We start from the raw sequence: 25,246 nt of genomic DNA on the forward strand, positions 1-25,246 counted from the left end.
GATACAGGTAAATGCATGATTTGCCAGTAGTGCGAGCATACACCAAAACCACCAGAGGCAACATGACTCATGCTGAGCACAAAAGGTGCACCTCTGTTGCAAACCAACGCAGGTCTTTACGTAACCAAAGATGTCACAGCCAATCCCTGTGTGTGTATGCATGGCCGTGTGATTAGACAGATAGTTTATCATTCGGCTGCAGCACAGCAAAAAAACTGACCCTCCCCAAGACTCAAGCTGCCCTCATCTGGGATGAGAATTGCATCATCCATAGTCTCTTCACAGCATCAGTGACTACTTGTACATTTATACTTTGCACATTAGCACACGTGTGAGTTGGAAACTAAAGGCAGTTGGGTTTTTGGGATCCTAATGTACTTGCATGAGTTATCTACATTCGTCTTTTTTTTTTACCTTACTTCCTCATCTACTTGTATGCACGCCTTGCCTGTGCTAAGAAAGAAATAAACACACTGAGAGATGCCTTTGTGTGCTGCTATTGTTGCCATATTAAGCAGTCACTACTTCCTTATCTGTTTTACTAGTAATGTTTTACAATGGTGCTGCTGTAATTTCTTCCTCCTGGAACAACTGTGCCAAGATGTCATGCCTCAGATCATCTCCATGTGATCTGAGGAGTGTCTAGGTGTTGCAGCATCTTGGATTCCAGCTGTCACCTCACATTGTCTCTTGTGAATGTACAGTGGTTACTGTTAGAGGCTGATTGTACAGTGTTTGCATACTGAAGATTGAACCGTCGGTGCCCTGCAAAGCTCATGGGTGGGACAGCGATAAGGATATCTTTTCTGCGAAAGTGATGCATTACTGTTAGGCTGGAGGAAAGTGACAACAGATAATATTCGAGTGAAAAAGGCGGGATCGAAGAGAGAGACAGAGAGAGACAGAGAGGGAGAGTACACTGCTATCAATATTTGAAAAATCACTTCAAAAACACAGGAAGTTACACCTTCAAAGGGATCTTTTACTTTTAACCTAATGTATGTTACATTTTTATAATCAGATGTGGCTTTATTAGTGCATATGAAGGTCACAATGCCTCATCTTGTGGTCTGCTCCGTGTTTATGATTGACTAATATTCAGCTTAAGTTAGGAAATTGCTTTGCCAGTGTACCATGACTCCAAACATACTGGTATGAACTATAGTTTTGTCTGTGCATGTTCTTAACATTAAAATTTTGGTTTGAGTTGGTCCACTTCCCCCTTGCAGGTGTGCGTTGTGGTTGCGTAGGACTGTCTGTGTCAGCAGCTGCATAACCATGGTTTCCTGTAGGAAAAGTAAAACCTCCCAAGGCCAGACACCAAATCTGATTCCATAAGAGCTTCATTTTCCAGGCTAACCATGAACCAAAAGGGCTAACCTTAATTTTGAGTCCCTCTGACTTGAACCAGCTCTACTTGGGCTTTTATCAGATGAATGTTGCAATGACGTTTCAGCTTCACACATGACCCCCTAGTATAGAAAGGTTTTTCACACCTAAATGTAATTTTGCATAACTAGAACACAGATGTTCAGTGGTCCATCACACTTCCTCTGTCATCAATAAAAGAACAGCCGGAAAATTAACTGATTTGAAAATATAAATACTTGCAAAATGCACCAAACCTTTATCAGAGGAAAACAAAGAATGAACACAAATCTCTTTCACCTGGCTTTTGGGAATCTTGTAATTGACAGTATACTGTAAGTGAATGTGTATACAGCGGAAGGTATCATTAACAGGCTTGTTTTTTCAGCTCCCACAACATAGGACTTTATCCATACAAGATTACAAGTCCGGCTGTAGTTGCAGTGAGACCACCCTCATTTGCTTTTCTCAAAGAAAGGATCGTGCCACTGAGTTTACATCCTGCACAGCCTGATCTCATCATTGACTTTACCTTAGAGACAAACAGATCTGAGTGTTTGTCGTTTTTAAAGAGGACACTGAACGGTTTTTTAACGTGATTTAACCGCATTATGGGAAACGAAAGACATTTCCTTCTCATACAAGTCTGAGCTCCTCCAACAAACTAAAGGCTGTGCTGAGATCACAGTGTGTTTCATTAGAAGCAGCAGGGTTGTTGTCACTTTATAGCATTACAGCCAGTTCATCTTGGCTCATCTCTGATAAACTGTTTGACTTCACTGTGTCTTTTGGTGGAATGATTTACGGTCTATGACGAGTGAGAAGGAACACTGACTGAACACTGCTTCTCATTGCGTCACACTTCGACCTACATCATAAACAACGCTAACTTCTCCAAATTTTCTCTGCCACACGATACCAGACTGATCTGTAAATAAAATACAATAATAGCCTCCCAAATCAAGATGGTCTCGCGACAACTTCACTGTGTCTTTTGGTGGAATGATTTATGGTCTATGACGAGTGAGAAGGAACACTGAGAGTTATGCACATGCTAACATGCTAACAGTGACATAGCTAACATGCTGACGTGCAGCTAATATTTACCAGGTTCACTATTTTGTTCTTTGTCTTTATATTTATATAGTGATTTATATTAATGCAGAGAGTTCTGGATGATGGGTTTTTGCAGAAGTTAGCATCATCCGGGTTGCCTCGACAATAAATCACTGGGATTTTTCCATTGGATTTTGGATTAGCAACCACCTTTTAAAAGACGCGCGCAAGACTCAAAATTCCCATGTGGGGTATTACTGAAGTCTCTAGAACATAACGTTATAATCCATCAAGACTGTTAAACTGTGCCTTATTTGCTAACGTGACTCCACCAGATTGATTGATTCGCATAATTCGCATTTGCTCAGCATATCCATCTGGGAACTCTCCTTTGGAGATCATTTGGGAAGGGGCGAAAGTACTGGTTGCTGATTGGATAAACCATCTGTCTTTCGCCAATATACTGTACAGGCCAAATCAACCAATCAGATCAACGAAGCGTATCACATGCTAACAGCGTCGGGGCAAAGCTCAGAAAGTAAACAGCATGTCAGTAAAGGATATTTGCCGTTTGTGTAACGCAAATCTACGGATAAAAGGCACACTTTGAGGTCCCCGGTCCATATTCCAACAGAAGGATCCAAGAGAAAAAAGCGTAAGTGAGCGGCTTGCTGGATAGCTACGCTCATCTTATCTGCCAAAGCCGCCATGTTGTTTACACTGAACAGTCGCTTCTCATTGCGTCACACTTTGACCTACATCAAAAACAACGCTAAGTGCTCCAAAATTTCTCTGCCGCACGATACCAGACTGATCTGTAAATAAAACACAATAATAGCCTCGCGAGACCATCTTGATCTCGCAAGCTATTATTTAACCAAAAATCCCTTTGTCTTCGAGAAGAGCGAACAGTAAATCCAAAAAGGCTCACTTCTGGGTTTTAGGACTCATTCCTGCAGCACTTTATTCAAACTTTTACTTTCTTATGTTTTTACAGATTTAGTCTTTTTTTATGGCACTCCTATGTCTCCATAAACATTTGCTAATTAGCACGAAGCTGAGGCTTATAGGAATGTCATTTGGCAAGTATTTGGTCACCAAAGTCAGTACAATTCATCCTCTGGGGACCCTGAATACCTGCATTAGAAATGTCACAGCAATCCATCAGAATGTTTCAATAAACACTCAGTGTACGCTTTATTAGTACACCTGTACAGTTTAATACCAACCTACTGTTCTGCAGTAAAGTTTACTTTTATGATGATGCCTAGAATGTTCATTCTTATATTCTGCACCCATCATGGACAGTTTGTAAATGGAAGGACAAAATAACTAGAACACCTCTCAATATAATGTAGTATATAAGTGGATTTAAACGTTGACATGAACAGCATGAGTAAATATGATGTGGACTGTTCGGTTGCATTAGATTGAATTTCACTGGTCAACCTCATATGGCACAGCTCTAATCCGAAATCACGTTTATATGCAGATACTGTACAACTTTGAAGGAAATCATGAAATCTTCTTAAGTTCCTCAAAGATGTTAATAGTTAACATCTCTTATCTACCGCCTTCTTCTTCCTACAACAGATGTGGATACTCTTACTAAGTCGGTTACCTATTAATATTTAGAAGACAAATATATGTCTTGTGCTTCTGCTTTGGACAACCAACATTTAAAAGGTTTTGCCTTTATTCAAAAAACAATATGTTTTCACATGTAAGAAGGGAACTTAAGTGTTGCATGAGGTGTTTCTTAATTATTTCAGCACAGCGGTTGGGTCTTGCAGCCCCCCGATTCTGCCTGTGCACATTTTAGGCCTACATGTGTTTCTCACTAAATGAACCAAAAAAAGCCCAGACATTTCCAGTGAAAGCCCAGAAACACATCCATGTTACGTGATTATTATTTTTTCTGAGAAAACATTTCCTGTACCGTTTTCACACAGTTGGAGTATTGTAACAGTGCCATGATTGGTCTCTAAGTCTATTAGCTTGCTGTGCTGCTCCCCTATAAAGTATTTGCTGCAGCACAGGCTGCGGCGTTATTGCATGTTGCTTGACACCAACCACATGAGTGTCAAGTAATGATTACACCGGAAAAAAGAGACAATCCAACCTGCCGAGAGTCTCTGCGGTGACTTTACATTCTTGGCCTGCAGCTCCATGAAACTGCAACAACGACCTTCTGTGAAAAATGCTGTTGAACTTTCAGAACTCTAAATCCTTGACGGGGAGGCCGCTGTTTCTAAGAGAAGACAGATATACATTCCCATCATGCCTGCTGTTTTGTTTAGCAGGAGATATACAGCAGCTTCATTTGTGTAATCTTGGGTACGACCATGCATGTTTTAAAAACATGTGGATTATAAGGTGGTTGTAAAATATAATAATATGCATGTGTTATTATGATATAAATGTATGTCAAGGCAATGATGCAAAGTGACCCTAAATGTTGGAAAATAATGCTGTGGGAAAATTATTAAAACCTGAGCTCAGACCTCCCAATGACTGGTTTGCACAAAATATACGTTAGCAGCCTGGCACCAGGCATAAACATGTCATTACTGAAGATACCCAAAAGAGCAATTACAGGGACAGTTACACAACCTTACTAAGTCTGCTTTGCTTCAAGAATCAATAATTAAAAGTGATGGTAAATAAATGGGATTGCAAAACCAGCTATCAAAAAATAAAAAGAAGCAGCTGTTTACAAAGATTTACTAATAATTTACCACCACTGGCGTCTACTTTGCTGCTGCCCACCACGAATGGCCAATCCCAGGAGCTGTTGATTGTCTACCCCGTCTGTATGGACATAACAGTGGGTGATATAATAACCAGATTATCAATATTCTCCATTTATAGTCTGCATTTTAAGATGCTGGAATAGGAGTTGTTTTTCAGTTAAGTCAAGGTCAATGGAGCTACCTCTGACGGCACTAAATAACCGACTAGAGTTGGCGTCAGTTACAGAGCGCTGAGGCTCTCACAATCTTTCACATTAAGCTTAGATTGTATTCATTACTCATGGATATTAGAAAAGGGCAGCTGAAATAGTCCCAGATGACTAAACTGGAAACAAATCTGTGCGTCTGACTTAGTCAGCACACTGATGACCAAACTAAACAGGTCTGCAGTCACTTTCCATTCCTAGAGCTGATATTTTCACAGCTGCAGCATAAAAAAAACGCTATTCTGTGGACTGTGGGATCTGAAAAGTTAACAGTCCTCGGCACACTGGTGAAATGTTTGTTCTCATTTCAAGTTGAGCTGCAGATGGAAGTCGCCGATTTGTCTGTGACACCCTGGGGGTCATTCAAGGTAGCCTTATCAATGACTGTTGTGGTAATAATATTTATATTGGGACTAAAATGTGTCTATGATATGCAACATCAACTGTAAACATGTCTTTCATATCTCTCATGGTACGGCTATAATATAAGGCAATATAGACTATTAGACCTATATAGGAACATCAAATAAATGGGAGTCCAAAGTGCAATTTTTCCACATGAAATATAATGTAAAGGTATTAAGTAGCACAAAATGGAAATATTTATGTAAACTATGTGTCTTAAAATTGTACGTCATTACAGTACAATTGAACAAAGGTACTTTCCACCACTGACACATTTTTTTAATTTAAAATTTAAAGTTTAAAAGGTTCTTAAAAATAAAATGACCTCACAGCAGCTTACTTCTTCGTTACGTGATTGCCCCTTTCAAATGCATAATATAAACATTATGTCAAAAAACATGTGGAGCCCTCCCCCACCACCAACCAAGATTATATTGAGACAATTACTTAATCAAAAAACAGAAAAGTCATCAGAACTGTAAGATTATGTTCCATTTTATTTATTTTCAATTCTTTAATGACCCCTTGCCTGTTTTATGTTATGTATTTATTCATTTATCTGCTTTTCTACTGTTTTTGTGTAAATATATATTTCTATATTTCTGTATATTTTTATATCTACTTAAAAATAAGTGATGTAATATCGTATTTTCTCTTTTTTAATGAAAAATCTTCCCCCGTGTCAACATATCATACTGCTTTCCCTTAAAGACGTTATATGTTATTATGAAAATAAGAACAAGCATCTTCAGTATTTATTCATTTTATTTCATTTTATTTGGTAAATATTTTATTCACAAGCAAAAATGTTCAGCCTCCAAACCGACCTTTTCTCATTTTTATTTTTTTTTAAATTCAATCAATAAATCTCTAGCCTTAGTCAAAAACAAAAAAACAACAACATTTTTAGACAACTATGAAAAGATATTTGATATACCCCCTGGCATTTAATGACATTCATGGTACCAGAGATTATTACATACATCTATGTATTGACATGACAATATTTATATATATTTATTGATTGATTTTTTTATTTTATATGAGTTCCTTGCTGTATTTATTTTTTCTATTCTTTTTTTTAATGTGAAAAATACTCTCATGTATTGTGTTATATGTCAGTGTTTGATCCTTTCTAGATAAATTAAATATTTATAAAAAATAAAATACCAAGTTGAAAAAAAAACCAACCGAATTCTCGCGATAATAATTCCATTTGTAGAGAACACGCTCCAGGAAGTGACGTCGTGACTTACGTCTTTGTAGTAAGCGCCGGCCAATCCGATAGGTATAACTGCAAGCAGCATGGTCAAGGGCACCGGTTAATCGAGAGCAGATAGCAAGGAAGCAACAAGGAGAGGAACCGCGTGTCAGAAGCCTGTCACAGAAGAAGCCGGTCGGGTTTGAACAGTGTGGAAGAGAAGGTGAGAGCTTTATCCGTGACAAGCAGCCACAGCTAAACTAGCTAACACTGAGCCAACGGTGTTTAAGCTGAGTTATAGACTCTGTGTGTAAGAGCATGAGTAGCCTTCATTCTTCTTTGGAGAGTGTGTTAACAGATGCCACACATATCTGCATGTTTAACTGGCTCAGTTTAGGTGACTTTAAGTTATGTTACCCTTATGAATGATTCCTAACATGTTAAACAAAGCCTCCAAAGCGGAGCCACCTGTCACTTGTTTGAAGATCTCCTTCATTAAATACTGTAGACAGGATTCAGTTGGTTGTCACGTTGCTAATGCAACTAGGACGCCATAATGAGGGACGCCACTAGTCACTTTCAGCAGGTCCTGTTAATGCTGAATGATCTGCACTGTGTAGCTGGTGTTAAATACAGCTAGCTTCCCTTGAATGACCCTTCCTGCTCAGGAGTAACCGTGTCAGTAGGTAGACATTACATTGCCCCTGTTTACTGACCTTGACAGGCAGCTCTTGGGCTATTGCCGCATAGATAAGCTATCTTTATTGCAGTATTCATAGCAGTAACCAACAGTCTGGACTGTTTAAATGATCCAGTCCATATTTAGGTGAGGTTAAAACGTGATTTGATGCTCAAAATGCCTCTCGGAGACCGTATGTTAACATGTGGTAGGGCTGGGGTTATATTTGCATGTGCATGAATTCCCCATATTCAAATAAAGCAGTGTAATGTGGTATTTGTCATGACTGCAACATTAGCTGTTCACTCTCATAGCTGAACTTCACAAGCCTGTGTTCTCATGATCCTAAAATACATCAGTTAAGTCAATCAGTTATTGTCACATTGTATTTAAGGTCCCAAACACAGTAAAACAGGTATAACTTGTTATTAGGTAGATCAGTTACAAGAAAATGCCTGCTTGCAGTTTAATTTTTGTATCTATAATAGTCATTTAAATGTGTCTTTTTGCTGTCTCAAATTTTGATTAGCATCTGCCATAATGGGGTGTACTTGATACACTGGGGTGCCACCTGGTGGGGGCCTGTGTGTGTATATACAGTAGTTAGTACCCACTATTGTGGAAGTGATCACTCGAACCTGCATTTTTGTCGAAACGAAACCTCTGCTTAAAGCTAACAAGACAGCATTGTCCTCTCTGCATAGAAATACAGCAGCACCCTGTGTTGAAACTCTCGTCTATAATTCAGAGTGTGCTGCTTTTAAAAAAACTACTTGTGCAGACCCAGTAGATGGGATTTGTCTGCCTCCCTGTTGCTCATTTTCCCATGAGCTACTTGGAGCTTTTCCCCAGTGTGACTCTCACATGATTTGCCACAGCACAATGACTCCTACGCACCCCCATTCCCCCTCTCTTCTCCTGTTGCCCTGATCGTTGTTCTCTTTTTCTCACCGTTTCTTTTTGTCTCCCACACCTCACTTTTTTTCACCCTCGATGAGCTTTCCTACATTTCTATCTCGCTGTGCCTTGCTCCTTTTTATTCACTCTGCAAAGTTGAACAGTTAGCAAGAAGTCTAATGTATTACCCAATTTTTATTTAGTGGTTTTTTTTTTTAGAAAGAAAAAAAAGCACCAGATTTCTCAAATAATTTCAATCTCATCCTATACATGTGTGCATATTCTACTCAAAAAAGCTTTGATTTAAAACAGTGTTATTTACTTATGCTTTGTGCATGTTACCAGTCAAGGCTCAACCACTAGTTAGACAGGGTTTGGTAATTGTATAGTGGGTATGCGGCACCAGGAAACTCAAAGCTTTTACTGTAACAGGAAGAAGACTATAATGGCTTTTCTTGGAATGATGGAGTGATGTCTTTTTAACATCTGAAGAAAAATCACTTCCTACTGTTTTTTTATGAAATGTGATAAACAGATTATTCTTTCATGAGTTGAAGCGCTCCTGCGGTGTCAGATTTAAAAAGCAGGCTCACTATACACACACACAAAGGCACAACAAAACGTGTATTAAAAGCCTGTCCATTGATTGCAAAGCCCCTGTAGACAAATAGGCTAGGTAATGCTGTAGTTTAATGCTAGTTATTATGTTATCATCATTATGGAAATTTGATTCACGGTCACACTGAGTAGTCATTATATAATGTTAAGCAATAACATACGTTGTTGTTTTAGTGTAGCGATCACCTACTAACTGTGATCACATGCACGATCAACACATTAAATAAATTGGTGTAATTTATTTGTTTTTTGCATGAAGGGGGCGTCTTCACCTCTGACTTCTTCGCCCCCCTTTCAACAACCCTCATCACAATAGTTCTGTTGTAATATTAGAACAAGAGTCTTATTGCCACTATTTATGAAGCAATGGTTAGTTTTCTTTCCAAAGGATTTTGTTGAGTTTCTAAGAACACTATGAGGAGGAGTCTAATTTTGCAACATGTTTGACCCTGGAAACCAGAGAGGAATTCACCTTTCGAGCACTGACCGTGATATCGAATCTGTCTGCAGGGCTATGCGGTTCTTGAAATTGAACAAACATGTTTAAATTGAACTCATTCCTTCCAAACTACTTGCAGTCTGTTACATGTGAGATGAACTCTGTCCAATATTACTTTTTAATAAACGTCAGGGGACCGTTCTGTCCTGCCTTCATCAGTGCTGTCTAACAGGTTATGCCTTAGCGTCGTTCCCAAAAGGGCGTGACTCCAGTTTGCTCTTACTATCTCTCTTTTGCACACACTTGGCTAAAAATTACTTAATGGAGATACAGGTCGTGTCTCTTAGTGGTTTAGAGACTGCTACAAGCAATTTGACCCCTTCAAGGACATGTAGCACATAGTGGAGTTAATCTATTGTTTGTTGTTTGCTGTGGGGTCTTTTTTGTACATATTTATAATTTCTTCATGTTCTGTTTTATATTGCTAATATCCATAGGTCTCTCAACCAAAAGCGTAGCTAATCTGATTAAAGTATTAAGGCCTGGTATGTTTGGTATGTAAGATTATAGACATGGCTCTGCCCACCTTACAGAGCAATTAGCTTTACAAAGCGGCTAAGCCTGGTGTGATACCATTTTAACTCCGTATTCGTCAAGTGCTGGGTTTCAGGTTGTGTTGAAAAGCAGGCTATGGATAAGAAAAATAGTGAGGCTCCAGTTTTTCTCTTAAGTTCGACCTTTAGGTTTACTGTACTTGGTTGCATCAACCTTCAAGGTTGTAGAAGTCAAGGGAGTCACAGGGTTGTCCGAGGCCAAGTCATATTCTAAAGTTAGCTCTACTTCATAATGCCCAGCATGGCCAAAGTGTTTTCTGAGCTAGGTTATTGCAGCTGGCTTCCAACATGGTGCTGCACACTCATTTGCTTTGTTGGAGTACACTTGGAGTACATGGTTAGACTTTTTATCTATGCTGTCTTGGAAGCATGCTGAGTTTAGTTTTTAAGGTCACGCTTTGGTGCTTCAAATTAGTGCAGGCCTGCCGGATTGTTTGTGTCCCCTTGGCATTTGACCACACAAGCTTTCCTCACGCAATGTCCAATTTGGGATCTTCTTCCAGTGGAGCTTGTAAATTGGCCCGTAGGGATCATTAAGAGTTTCTTTCTTTTCCGTTTTGGCTGCACAGCACGCATCATAATCACTCCAGGCAAGCTTCACGGCGTCTTTTTGTCTATTTTCAATTTTAGATTTAACTGAACCGATGGTGCACAATAAAGTTCTGAGCCATATTTGACCATGTTTGGAATATGTGGTTTGTGCTTGAGCCTACTGTCAACAAAGCAGTGTTTTATTCAGTTCAAAGTTCAGTAAATGTGGTCATGGTTTAACCCCTGAGGCTATATAATGCTCTACTACTCGATAAGACCAGCGTTGTTTAAGAAGTTTGGGTCTGTTTTGTTCTTTGAAGGTCAGACCAGAGAGGTCATAGCGCTCTTTCAGTCAAATGAGCATGTGCACACTATGACTTGTCACCTACAAAAGTTTGCAAATGCTTTGAATGTGCAGGTTTCTTGGTCTCATCAGGTTTGCAATCATTTTCATGAAGATGGTGATAGTTTGAAGTTGAATAGAAAATAAATTAAATATTGTTGTGTAGCAGGCTCTCCAATGCATATTTAACAATACATTGCAAAACAAAGTTGTGGAAAGAGACCCCTTTAGCCAAGAGATGGAGACATAATAACAATTGCCTTTGTTGTCTCTAATGATATGCTGTTAACTGCTAGACTTGCGTTTTCTACACCTAAATTGTTGCCTGGTGTGTATTGTTTCTAAAACACTGTGCATTCTATTGTTAACATCCCTTTTGTATAAGTCATATTTGAACAAAATACTCCAACCTTCCCACCATTGTGCTTTTATGATGAACAAAAGTGATACCACTGTTGTTTTTCCGTAGTGTAGGTGGTGTTCGTTGGGCAACTTCCCCGAGGGCATAAATGTCACTGCAATAGAAGAGTTTGTTATGTTTTGCAGAGCTGTCACCTGACAAGTACGTTTGCAGTGAAGAAGAGCTCTTTTGAAGCTGAATATGGCAAGCCAGATGGGTCAAAATGTGTCTACTTCTACATGTCCCACGCCTTTTGATAATCATTATTAGAACTTCATTATTAAAAAGTAATTTGTGATTCATTTCCATAAATTGCTTATATCAATATTTGCAGTGAGAAGCATTTAAAGATATTGGACTGGATTTTGGAAGATGAGAAAATCAATGAGTGGCTGGACTCATAATTTTTTTATTTTTTTTATTTTTTTCAATACAATAGAATAACAGAATCAAATGTAAACCTTTTTTATAAAAACTCAAAACATGTGTTGAAACTCAGTGTTTACATTTCCGCTCAGAGATTTTTCTGCGTTTTGCTATCCTTTACGATCGCATTTCTCTCTTCTCCTTTCTCCAAACTTGAGCCGGCTTAGACTTTGGCTTAGATCTAACTGCTAGTTAGACTTTAAATAGAGGTCTAAATTCATCCAAAAACATAGCTCATAGTCCACAGTTAGCCTTGGGGGCAGGGTGGCTAACTTTTTAGCCTTATAATCGCCTTCTATCTGAAAATTACTGTAAAACTGGCCTAAGACCATAGACCAGTCTAGAATATGTTTGTGAAACCGGCCCCTGGAGCACTTTAGTTGAGTTTTAATACCTAATATCACCACAGATGGGTTTACAGTTGAAAGCAAACATTCAAGTTGCCTCGTGTGTCAGAATCATGCACAAAGGGCTGTGCTGATATTTATTTTTCAAACCTTCTTGACATTTTACCAGGGTATATGGTATTTGTGGCATAAAACCCCCACATCTTTTTAATAGCTGTTTCTTCTGTAATTAATTGATCTAAATTAACTTATTATTTTGGTAGCTCTAGTTACTACCTATTCTTTTTTGTTTTGTAAACCTTATTATCACGAAAGGGTGTGTTTAAGTGTGCGATAAGGTAATCTTGTTGAGGCCACTGTCTTTAGATAGAGAACACTGTATATTACTGAACCACTAACCTATGCCACCTTTTTAAGTCTAAATAACCATTACATTGTATTTGGTTACCTTCGGTTATGACTATTATAGTGAATCAGGCTATGCAGTCCGTTGGGTTCATGCAGTTCTTACTCAGAAGCAGCAGTAGGACAGCAGGAAGTCACCATTCAGTGTCCCAGTGTCAGATATCAGTGAATCAATAGAAATGTTCACCGAGGGGTCAGAAATGCTACACTGTAACATTGTTTCTCACACCTAATGTGCGTATATAATAGACGTGATGTTGCTTCTGGTGTTTGCTTTTGTGATAATATGTTTAAGAACTGTGCAGAAAAGCACGGGCTATGAAAGCAATGTGGTTTTAATTAATTATCAAATGCAATAGATACCGATTTTGACCCATCTGAGCCTCCATAGTTGAAGCAACCTTGCAAAACCAGCATCTCTCCTGGGGGCAACTGCACGCACAGATCTTATTCCACAGATATTGCATTACAATATTTAAGAAAATATAAGGTAGACTTGCATTTCAGGTCTTCTTTCTCTGATAAATTGAAACCTTGCTTTGTTTGGCTCCTCTTTTTGATTCAAAGCTAGTTATTCTGTTACTGTATTCTTCTGGCGATGGAGTTCACATGGAGGCATGGAGTCTGTGTTGACCTGTGCTGGACACTGGTCTTTTGTGCCCAGGAACAGTGCTGCCTTTCAAGTTAGCAGCAAAGGAAACCCCATGGATGTTTGGACAAGAGGCGGGACGTGTTCTTTGGACACCCCGTTATTCCCAGAACTGAAACAATAAAACACTGTACACACACTGTATAGAAATAAAACCTTAAAGCATTTAATATTCCGCCTAAAACCATTTGAAGTGGCTGTTTTAAAAAAGTAGTTTATTTATAGCCATTAAGACAGGTAATGAGTGTAGTCAAGGTAGTGTTTTGGTGGAGTGTCATTTTTGAAAACCTCAAACAGGGAGACAACAATAATCTATCTTTAGGCCTAATGACTCACTAATACTTTCCCTGTTTGTTTCCCTTTTTAGATTGACGCAGCAATGGACCAGGCCAGGTCAACAATATCCAAAATTGTGAGTATTATAACTAGTACTGGAACCTAAATCCTAAAATAACAACCTTTGCTCGAAGGAATCATCCTCCCCTTTATTACCACTTCTGAAATAAGTGTTATTATTGCTGCCCATGTTGCGTAATTTAATGTTTTTTGTTTTTGTCTTGGAAACAAATAATTAGTACTTCACATTTGATAAACACTGTGCTGAATGATTATCAGTGCCTTGAAAATAGCTATATAAATTCTGTAAATTCATCTTGAGAAATATTAGTGATGGGTTTATTTTCCCATCACTGCAAGGGACGGAAAAAATGTACCACTTCTAAATAAGGCATACTTTGAAACTGTACTGAGGGTTTGTACATTATAACATAGTACTGAGGGTTTGTACATTATAACATAGTACTGAGGGTTTGTACATTATAACATAGTACTGAGGGTTTGTACATTATAACATAGTACTGAGGGTTTGTACATTATAACATAGTACTGAGGGTTTGTACATTATAACATAGTACTGAGGGTTTATACATTATAACATAGTACTGATGGTTTAGACATTATAACATAGTACTGAGGGTTTGTACATTATAACATAGTACTGAGGGTTTATACATTATAACATAGTACTGAGGGTTTATACATTATAACATAGTACTGAGGGTTTATACGTTATAACATAGTACTGAGGGTTTATACGTTATAACATAGTACTGAGGGTTTATACATTATAACATAGTACTGAGGGTTTGTACATTATAACATAGTACTGAGGGTTTATACATTATAACATAGTACTGAGGGTTTATACATTATAACATAGTACTGAGGGTTTATACGTTATAACATAGTACTGAGGGTTTATACGTTATAACATAGTACTGAGGGTTTATACGTTATAACATAGTACTGAGGGTTTATACATTATAACATAGTACTGAGGGTTTATACATTATAACATAGTACTGAGGGTTTATACGTTATAACATAGTACTCAGTAAGTACAATAGCCTTCATCAATAACAATGTGAAACAAGTGGGCAACAAAATGACAGGTGTCATGCAAAGTTTGGGACTGGAAATGAGCACCACCCAGTTCTGATTCCACCAATGGTGAACTTGTATGAATTAATACGTGGACTTTAAAGGAACTAGGGAATAGATCTCCATTTTCCTCTCTGGAGTTCCTGAAAGTAGAAGATCTACTGCATAGCTCTCATTTGCAGTCAGCTTCCATCCTTCTTTTTTAGTTTTTAGAAACCAGCTGCTGTAAGTTCATTTTGTTATACACTTATTTGACATTCTACATTGACGCGTATTATTTATTAATGAGAGATTTTTGACCGTTATCGGCACAATATGAGATTGAGAGCTAGAAAAGGTGGGCAATCCCGAATGCTAAACCGACCGAAACAGCCCTCCTGGTTCTTTAATTTGTGTGTATTTTACCATTTATTTTACTTTCAAAAATACAAATAAAACTCTTGTTGGCGCAGTATGTGCCCAGACTGCCACCAGGTAGTGTTTAGGAACCATCACGGCCAACTGTAACTGTTGAGGAATCAAACTCTTCTGTGGGGGATGTCCTTAGAAGTTCTTAGACTTCTTTCCAGATGTCAAGTGGTCGAAGGGTCCACTTCTTCCAATTGAATTAATTAGAGCTAATTCTTGCTAAAAGAACGAAGCAACTTATGCTGGAGGAGAAAACCAACCCAGCAACCTAGAAGTCGGTCTTTTATCACTGACCACATAAGCATTAATAAAGGATTTTATTAACATTAGTATAGCCATTAGCTACAACTTGCATACTCCATTATTTAAAGTATGACTAATTAGAAAGTGGTACCAAATACTGTATTTCAATTCTGTGTCATCTCATCACCCATAGGTCATAGATTCCAGTTTAGGCTCAATCGACATAAAAAAAACATTATTTTCTTTGCTTAATAATATACGATATTCTCTCCTCATACCCGCATCATTCTGTCGATACAGTTTAATGGGGAGCCGCACTCCTACACACGTTTCAACTTGACCCAGAACATGGAAGGCGATAACAGCCAGGTGGAGATGAAGCTGTCGTCTGACGTTGATGAAGAGGTCGGGGGAAACGGCGTGGGAGAACACCTGAATCACAACTCCAACCGCAAACCCTACGTGGCTCAAAAGCTTGGGCGTACACCAAAGAACCTCTGCTTCATGGCTGCAGCCACCCTCCTCATCTTTATCATCGGTAAGAGGGGCTCGTTAAATGAAGATGATGTTTTTTATATTAAGTTTGCGTAACTTTAAAATAATTTGGCGTTCCTCAAGTATCAATCGTAGGGCCACTTTTTTATCTGTGTCAGTTGTGTCACCAGGAAACATGCCGGCATGTCTTTTCCCAGCCATGTTGATGACGCAAAGCTTTGTGCTTTAAACTGTAATTGTTGCTTAACACTTCAACCAGGATAACACTCTCGATCATACTCTTTATAATACTTTTACAGAGAGAAGAAGGCAATCTTTTATATCTAGAAGCCAGACTCTGGCAGTGTGTAGTAGTTGATTCAATGAAATTTAATTTACTTGATGTGTGGATAAAATTTCTCAGGTGGTGTAAGGTATAATACTGTACAGTAGTGTGATGGTGAAGTGTTCCTGTATAGTTTCAAAATGCTGACTTTGTGTTTCAGGCTGTAACTCGAGGCCTGTCCTTGAATGTACACTCTCTGCCGGTGCAATTGTTCCTCTCCATCTTTGTTGTTCCTCATTTGAAACCACTGCTACTTACAGGGTACCTGATTGGCTACCTGGTTCACCGGAAAAAGGACTCCGCTCCCACCTGTGCAGCCTCTGTGGTCCGTTTTGATGATATCGTTGGCCAAGAGACAGGTGCCGCCCCCCTCATGGACTGGGATGATGTAAAAAAGCTCCTCGCCCAAAAACTCAGTGCGGCTAAATTTGAACCTGTCTTTAGGTAAATATGAACTTTGCAGTGAGGCACAAATGTCTTTATTTGTATTACAGTAAGTTACAGTTAGTTATTGTTTCCTCCTATTCTAGTGAGCTGTCCAGTTATGATCACCGGGCTGGGTCTCCGGGTGATGAGGCTCTGGGGAACAAGGTGGTCAAGAAGTTTAAAGAGTACGGCATGAATACCTGGACAGATGAGCACTTTGTTAAGGTTCAGGATCCTCCAGCTTCTGGCTTCAACAGAGTTGTTTTCAAGAACGGGAGTGCTGAGCGTCCAGAAGGGTTCCTGTCCTACAGTGCCATTGGAGCAGTAACGGTAATCTATGAGCTCAACGAAGTAGAGAAAATGATTTTAAAATTGAAGTTAAGTAGATATAAATGTATTTGCTTTTGTTCCAGGGAGCTGCCTTGTATGGCTATTACGGGCAGGAAAGTGACTTCAGGATGCTGCGCGACAAGAGCATCAACCTCGCCGGGAGGGTCATGCTGGTCAGAGCCGGTAGGATCAGCTTTGCTGAGAAGGTGGGTGGCTTTAGTAAATAAACTCATTATGGCTTTTAAAATCACTCTAAGCTTCCTTCTTCTCTTCTCAGTCACTCTAAAGTACAATTAAAACATTTTTTTTTAACAATGATTCTGCTTTTATTCACAATCAAACTTCAATGACCTCTTTTCCTCGTCTTACAGGTAGCCAATGCTGCCAAAATGGGTGCCTCTGCTGTGTTGATCTACCCAGACCCCACTGACTACTCCATTGGAGACAATACTCAGCTCTTTGGACATGTGAGTGTGGACGGTTGGCAGATGAAACCCATTGGATAGATTGATAGTACAGATTTAGTTTGTCCAGTGATATTAAAGGAAGAGTTTACCCTTAAAATGAACAGTGGTATATAAATTACTCTCTGAGTTTTGCCTTTTTAATCCATGAAGAAAATGTAGTTTTTGTCGCATGCCTCCATGGTGAAAGGAGAATCCCAAAACAGAGGAAAGTCTTGATGCTTGAATTAATAGGGCTCCATGTTTAACAACATTAAAACTATATTAAAACCTCAACGACTCATGCAGTAGAATCATCACATTGGTCACATTCATGGGGGTAGAAATGTAGCATTGGCCAGCAAAAAGCAGGGAAGCGGTAGACTGTTAGTCAGTATAAAAATGGAAGTAAACTATGTAGGTTTCCAAATATATATATTTAAAAAACACTTGCGTTTTATAAGGACAGACATGCCTTTGTTTGTTAGCTCTGATGAAAGGCGAAATTCACTAGTAGTTTTGTCATTCCTTCAGTTTTAAAATCATTTATTTTTGGAACAATACATAATTGTTGTTTTACATGTTCTCCTCCACAGGGTTATTTTTTTTCTTTCAATAACCAAAACATGTCACAAGTAGAGCAGCCGTTAATCATAAGCCTAAGGAGGAGACTAAGCCTTAAAACAAATACCGTAACATGAATATTTGATTTCTAATGGGTAATCTTGGGTTTTAGAGTTTGTCTGTAGAGTCCGTTTATGTTATTATATCATTATTATTATTAGTCTGGAATACATAAACATTCATAATGTCCCTGTCAAATTATCAGCTATTTGCAAACTTTGTAAAACGTCTTTGTTTCCATCTAACCGTCTTCTGTCAGGTGCACATGGGTTCAGGGGACCCCTACACCCCTGGCTTCCCCTCCTTCAACCACACCCAGTTTCCACCTGTCCAGTCTTCAGGTCTGCCAAAAATCTTGGCTCAGACCATCACAGCAGGCATGGCTACCAGAATCCTGAGGTAAATCTCACACACATGCACTTCAGTACTGCTCTTGCTCTGTCACTGCCTGCTGCAGCTGACTGCGGAGTAGCTTACATGGCATTAATATGTATCGTCTGCTTCCTACAGGCAACTGGGGGGTCAGAATTTGCCGCAAGGGTGGGGAGGCTTCAACAAACTGGGAGAAGACGGCGACCTTATTACCGTGGAGGTCAACAACGTCCCTTCTGAGAAAAAGATAAATAACGTCTTCGGGGTCATCAAAGGCTTTGTGGATGCAGGTACAGTGAGATGTTTTTAACAACAGAGAGATACTGTGATCAGGGAAAAAAAACGAGTGATTAATGTCTTGTAATTTTTTATTGTAGATCGATACGTGGTTATCGGTGCCAAGAGGGATGCATGGGGTCCAGGTTTTGCTACGTCGACCGTCGGCACCAGCGTCCTCGTTGAGCTCGCGCGATCCATCTCTGATATGGTGAAGAATGGTAAGTCTCATTGGCAGCGGATGTTTAGATTTTTAATGTGAGATAGTGCCGGATTCTTACTAAAATGATATCGATGGAATGGATCGACTCGCATATCACATCCTACATAAGATATTGAACAGCTGAAGAAAGTGGTCAGAGGATATGCTCAGTGTTTTTCTATTTACTGAGGGTGCTCTTTTTGTTAATGTGAATTTCTTCTCTCTTTGACAGACGGATTCAAGCCAAGGAGAAGCATTGTGTTTGCCAGCTGGAGTGCTGGAGAATATGGGAGTGTTGGCGCCACCGAGTGGTTGGAGGTGAGAATTGAACAATGAACCACCCCCCCCCCCCCCAACTGCATTTTTCTTGATCAGCAGCTTTGATGCTGTAATAACACTGATTGTTGGTAGTGCTCTTCCTTAATTTATGTTGCTTTTTTTGTATATTCAGGGTTACCTTTCCTCTCTGAGCATGAAAGCCTTCTCCTACATCAACTTGGACGGAGTTGTAACAGGTATTTACTTCCAGTTTCTAGGCTACTAAATATATGACAGCTACCTACAGTATGCCTACAATATGAGGGTAGATGCACATTTTCAGAATGACTGAATATAAGTTGTGTTTTCCAGGTCAGAAAGGATTTAAAGTGGCAGCCAGTCCTTTGATGCACAGCCTGATCGAGAGCACTCTGAACGAGGTAAATCCAGCGTGAATCAGACTGTGAAGCGTAGTTAATGCTAGCCCGTTTACCTGTAGTTTAATACTATTATCATTCTGTTTGTGAATGTTAAGACATGACGTTCTTCTCCTTAGGTGAACTCCCCAAACAAGGCTGGAAGTCTCTCTACTCAATTTGCAAGGGGCAACTGGGAATCATTTGTGTAAGTCTGACCAGGCTGACTGTCCAATCACATTGTCCGTGTCTAGCCAGTTCTTATACGTCACCATGACTAAGGCTGGGTAACCTACTAATTTCCCTTTATCAATTTCAATTCAGTGTACCAATTCAAATATGAGATTTGGACAGTTCTGCTAAGATATGAAAGAGATTCTCAAGAACTAAACTCCTAAACAAGGAGCCCTCTATCCTGTTGCATTATTAAAAAATTGGTTTTCATTAAAAATTTACCCCGAAGCAGCTACAATAATGTAACACAAACACACTACAGCAGTCAACACAATACAATGCAACTCTACAGTGAGTATCAGGAAATAATGTATAAGTGCTTACTTTAGTGAGTGTATGCCAGACGGTATGCCAGTTTTTCCCCTCGCAAAAGTTTACCCTTACTTTGGAGTATTATTTAGCGCCCCTCCCCCCAAACAAGCTAGCATTACATAGTTTGTAACTAACCATGACGTGTATCACAACCACAGCTGTTGATATATATGTGTGTAAGAGAGCTGTCATTCTCATGTTACCTTATCTTCTTTTTACAAATAATACTGAGAGAAAGCACAGCTAAAGCTCCACCTTGCATTTGTTTATTTTCCAGGTTGGAGCCTCTGAAGTTGGATAGTGCCGCGTATCCTTTCCTTGTCTTTTCTGGCATTCCTTCAGTCTCATTTGGATTCACCTCTGGTAACTCTGTAAGTCATCCCATTGTACTATAAGTTAAATTAACCCAGCCCAGGACAAACCTGTACACTGAGCCATTACATTTAAAGTTTGGGTCATTTGGTCATTCTCAACACATCGTGCTTTTCCCTCTCAGGACTACCAGTACTTTGGCACAAAGCTGGACACCCGGGAGAAGCTGAACATGGCCACGGGCAACCAGGTCACTCAGCTGGCTGAAATAGCGACCCGGTTCGCAGGTCACATAGCGCTGAGGCTGGTCCATGATCACCTGCTGCGGATGGACGTGATGAAATACGACAAGATTATACGTACCAGTGTGGCTCAGATCAACGGCAAAGTCAGTGCTGTTCAGAGGGTGAGTGTCCCGTCGCTTTCTTGTTGACTTGGACTGAACTTTGCCAACAGTTGACTCAGCTGTTACTTACCTCAACGAGTCATCCCGTGTCTGCATAGAGATAAAAAGAATCATAATTCTTCATAATCGACCCAAATCACCTGTTTGTTGCTATTAAATTTCAGTTTTTATTTTGTAACCCAAATGTGCCCATGAAATACACAAATATTTAGTTGTGTTTATCCATGTGTGCTTCCAGATGCAGCCCCAGCTGTTGCCCAAGGACCTGACGATGAAGTGGTTGATCTCAGCCTCCGGTTCCTACAGCCGCGCCTCTCGCAAGCTGGCGTCAGACATCCAGAATAGTGACCTGGACGACATTGAGATGTGCCGTGCCATTAATGACCGCATAATGACGGTAAGACCTACACTAGATGATTGCAAAAGCAATGTTATTGCTGCACACCTTGTGGTTACACACTACCTTAATTGTGGGGGTTTATTAAGAAATGAATAATTACAGTTTTATATGCTTTACTCTTTTGCACTCTTGCTTTTTATCAAGGCCCTGGGGACTTTTGAATCAGTGGCAGAAAATAGTTTGTTCATGTAGGACGCCCATTGCTCAGAGTAAGACAGTGTCGGAGCAGTTTTTGGGTATTTCACATGAGACATTTCTGTGTTTCTGTGTTTGCTTTTCTCCCTGGTTTGAAGTGGGTGGGGGCAGTTGGGAAAATGTGATGTCATGTAGGTCTTGCAACAATCACACTTAAGCAACATTTGAATCAAAACGGGATTACATTTGTATGGTTGGTTGCTTACTTGTCAATCAAATCTGATCAAAACAAACCTCCACAGTCCTCATGAAGCAGAGCTGTTGAGTTTTAAACTGAAATACAAACTGTTTAAGTGTTTCATGTTTAATGGTAAAGAGAAATACTTAATTCCTAAAAGTTTTTTCCAGCTTTGTCTCATATGATGAAAGTTTATTATGGATTTAGTCTGCAAAAATAAACTGCCTCCACTAGCTTTAAGAAAGCACAGCAAACTTCCTTCTTTCCATCATCCTATTTTTTTCCCTCCTTATTTCTGTAGGTGGAAAGGAACTTCCTGTCACCATATGTGTCTCCCAGAGACAGTCCTTTCCGCCACATCCTGCTGGGCTCCGGACCTCAATCTCTCAAGGCTCTGTCCAATCACCTGGAAGCCCTCAGCACCAACAACCCTGAGGCAGACGCAGACCTGTTCCGCAACCAGTTTGCCTTGGCAACCTGGACCATCCAGGGCTGTGCCAACTCACTAGCAGGGGACATCTGGTCTTTGGATAATGAAATCTAAAAAAAGTAATTTCCCCGCTCCTCCCTTGTTCATGATCTGGCCTTCTTATCACAACTGTTAGCGTGAAAACAGTCACAGATACACAGCTTTTATAAATTAATTAAAGCTGATTTGAGGAAATGATAAAAGGTTCCTAAATGGATGCCAAAATCACAGTCATCTCACCTGCTCCATACTCTTTGACATTTGAGTGATGAGCTCATCTTCCTCCTTTGAAATTCTCCATAAAACCAAACACTAATGATAGAAATGTACTCAAGCCCTACGCCTTAACAAAAAGAAAGTCTAGAGGGTCGTTTTCTTTTTTTCCTCCGCTTTTGGAAGAACAAATCCTCAATAATTTTATCATGTGGCATTTAAATACCACGTTCAAAATACTTTGGTGCTAGTAACAACTACCTTCAAACGGCCATGTTATGTGGCAGGTACTACTTCAATTGGTGTTAACATTATGAATGAGTTGAATGTTTGCACGCACAGTATCAGGTCATAAACACAAGTCTGTGTCAGCTCCTAGCTGAATAAAACCCAGAAGGCTAGTATGATTTTATAAGCTAATGGCTTTCCATCTGTTTACCATAATTATTACAGATCAATCTGCTGGTATTCCCACTGCTGCCGGAGCCTGGTGTTCAAACCCGACGTGGTTTGTTTTGGTAGCTATAATTTCATACTGTGCCGAAATCCGCTTCTCAACTCATTGTCAGAGATTCAGAAGATTGATAAACGATAACACAGCCGTTTGTGTTGCACAGAAAACACACAGAAGTACACGCAGACACAGATTTTGGACACTCAGCTGTCGTTACTTGGCATTGTGCTGCATTGGTCTTTTTAAGAAAAGTCCTAATTACATTAAATTATATATTTAAAAAAAAAACCTAACAGGATTTCTTGATTGTCTGAATCGTCCGCTTCCTGACACGAGGACAAATCCCTGTAGGCCTTTCAAAAAAAAAAAAAAGCAAGGGAGAAGGTCTCCAACCACGTGGCACTGAAACAGAAACCGTACGTCTATTTATTGTGTTATTTATTTATCAGTGGCAGGGTTCACTATAAATAGTTTTTTTTATTGCCTTTTATAAAAAAAAAAATAGTGTATAATTATCGGGAGCAGTGCCTTCCATAATTATGACAGTTATACTGTCGAAATGACAAAAGCAGCATCTGCTTAAAAGCAGTGTACATGTTGACGGACGACCAGTACTGAACACCGAACAATCAGGCGCCACTAAGAAAAGCGCACGACTCTTGAGGTCATGTTTTTTTTTTTTTTGTAACTGACAATGGATTGGTCTTTTTGGCAAAGGCCGCCTCACTTATCACACCTGGGAAAACTTTACACCTTACGGCTGTCAGTACTGGTCAATTCGTACATGTGCACTTCTCGTCGTGACAACATTATCGGGAGCAGTGTCTTCCATAATGTGAAGAAGAGAAGAAGGTAGTTTTTGCCTACCTGTGTGTGTCTGTATCGGAGGCAGTGCCCTCCATATTTCACTGTAGGAGTGGATGTTTTTATTATCGGGAACAGTGTTTCCCATAATGTTTGTATATACACAGTACATTACATTGCTACACATCAACGCACGCACACGTCCGCATCTTTCGATCCCTTCCATGGTGTTTCCATGCTTATGTAGTTTCCTCCGACGTTTTACCATGAGCTCTTTATGAAAACATTTCCCAATTGTCTGATTAGTGAGAAAGAAGCTGTCTTTAAATTGTCTCTTTAGTGAGATGTTTGTCTCATTTAAATCAAACGCTGATAAGGTGTCATCCTTTCCTTGGGCTTGGTGATATAGAACTGATATGGGAGGTCTTTTGCTTTAAAGAAGAATGTTACAAACATGTCTGGGGCCACTGGTTACAGCAGTGTGGTCCACTGTTTCCAGTAAAGACCACCACTCACATTTGGGTTTTGTTTGTGAGGATTTGAGTCTGTGTCAAAGTAACTTCCCACCTTCTTATCTGATGTGTTCATTCATTGTTGTTAAGAAATTTCCTTGTGCCTTTTTTTTTCGTGACTGCATTGTAGAGCGGAGTTTCTACATACAGTAAAGTGCTTTTTTTGTCTGTCGGAAGATGTGTATTTGACTTGTTTTCTTTAGTTTTGACATTTCTGTATTTCTTTTTCCCCTGTTGTCTGCTTGAATCAAACGTTACTGGGTTGAAAGGGTTCTCATGCTACAACACTTTTGGATAAAGTCACTGGAAAAATGAAAGATTTAAGAATTACTCGCTGAAATGTTACAGTACTTAACGTTGTCCTTTACCTAACATGCTGTCTGGTCACTTTTCTTTCTTTTAAAAAAAAATGCAAACCACCATGCCTCACTGAATACAATCGTTTTATATCAGCAGCCATTTTAAAATGACCTGTTAACCATCCTTACATTCATAGTTTGAGTCCTTAAACGGATCTGCTGGGCTATAATGATGAAGTTACATTTCTAATATTTGCATCCTGCTGAGGATGCAGATGTGGGAATTGATCTACAAAATTGGTCTTTGGCAGACTTTCAAAATTCTGACAATGTGGTTAAGAAATGTGTTTGGAAATTGTTAAAATAATGCTTTTTTTTTCTCAAACAAATTTGCTTAGCTTCATGTTTTCGTTGTTGCAATAAACAATCGCATCACAACTGTTGAGTCATGGTGATCATTAGTATAAATTCTCTATCTAGCCAGTTTAGAACTGAAAAGTATTTGTCAGAGTTACATAAAGCTATAAATAAAGTTTAATGTGTCAGTGATAGGGTTTTCTGAATTAAGTGTTCATTTGGAAATCGATCTCAGGATAAGTCATGCACACGTTCTGCAAAAGTCTCATGAGCTGACTTAAGTAAAGTAGGAGACCTCTGGAAACAAGAAGAAAGTCATGAAAATCAGATATTTAGCAGTAGCACTTTTCTGTGTCTTATAAACACATTTGGAGGGAATCTTTAATCATTCCTTCTTTGTTTCATCAGGGTTTCCTGTCCAACCCCCCTGTTATTGAAGCACCTGAGTGGCACAATCCACTCTAGGGCTGGGAGATATGAGGATATATGTTATCAAAACAACATGA

General features: G+C 39.3%; 1 protein-coding gene across 1 annotated transcript; it reads left to right on the plus strand.

Annotated features, from left to right (window-relative positions):
• Positions 1-7,096: 7,096 nt before the first annotated feature.
• Positions 7,097-24,736, plus strand: LOC310957258 (transferrin receptor protein 1-like). The gene is made up of 18 exons (XM_083927749.1): positions 7,097-7,212; positions 13,705-13,749; positions 15,729-15,966; positions 16,509-16,692; positions 16,779-17,004; positions 17,088-17,210; positions 17,376-17,471; positions 18,331-18,470; positions 18,582-18,733; positions 18,821-18,940; positions 19,154-19,239; positions 19,373-19,436; positions 19,552-19,619; positions 19,736-19,803; positions 20,419-20,512; positions 20,638-20,859; positions 21,098-21,256; positions 21,934-24,736. The coding sequence occupies exons 2-18, from the start codon at positions 13,717-13,719 to the stop codon at positions 22,174-22,176; spliced, it is 2,316 nt and encodes a 771-aa protein (XP_083783875.1). The 5' UTR covers positions 7,097-7,212; positions 13,705-13,716; the 3' UTR covers positions 22,177-24,736.
• The last annotated feature ends 510 nt before the right edge of the window (positions 24,737-25,246 follow it).

This window comes from Echiichthys vipera (genome assembly GCF_963691815.1).
Source record: "Echiichthys vipera genome assembly, chromosome: 15".
Taxonomy (NCBI): Eukaryota; Metazoa; Chordata; class Actinopteri; order Perciformes; family Trachinidae; genus Echiichthys; species Echiichthys vipera.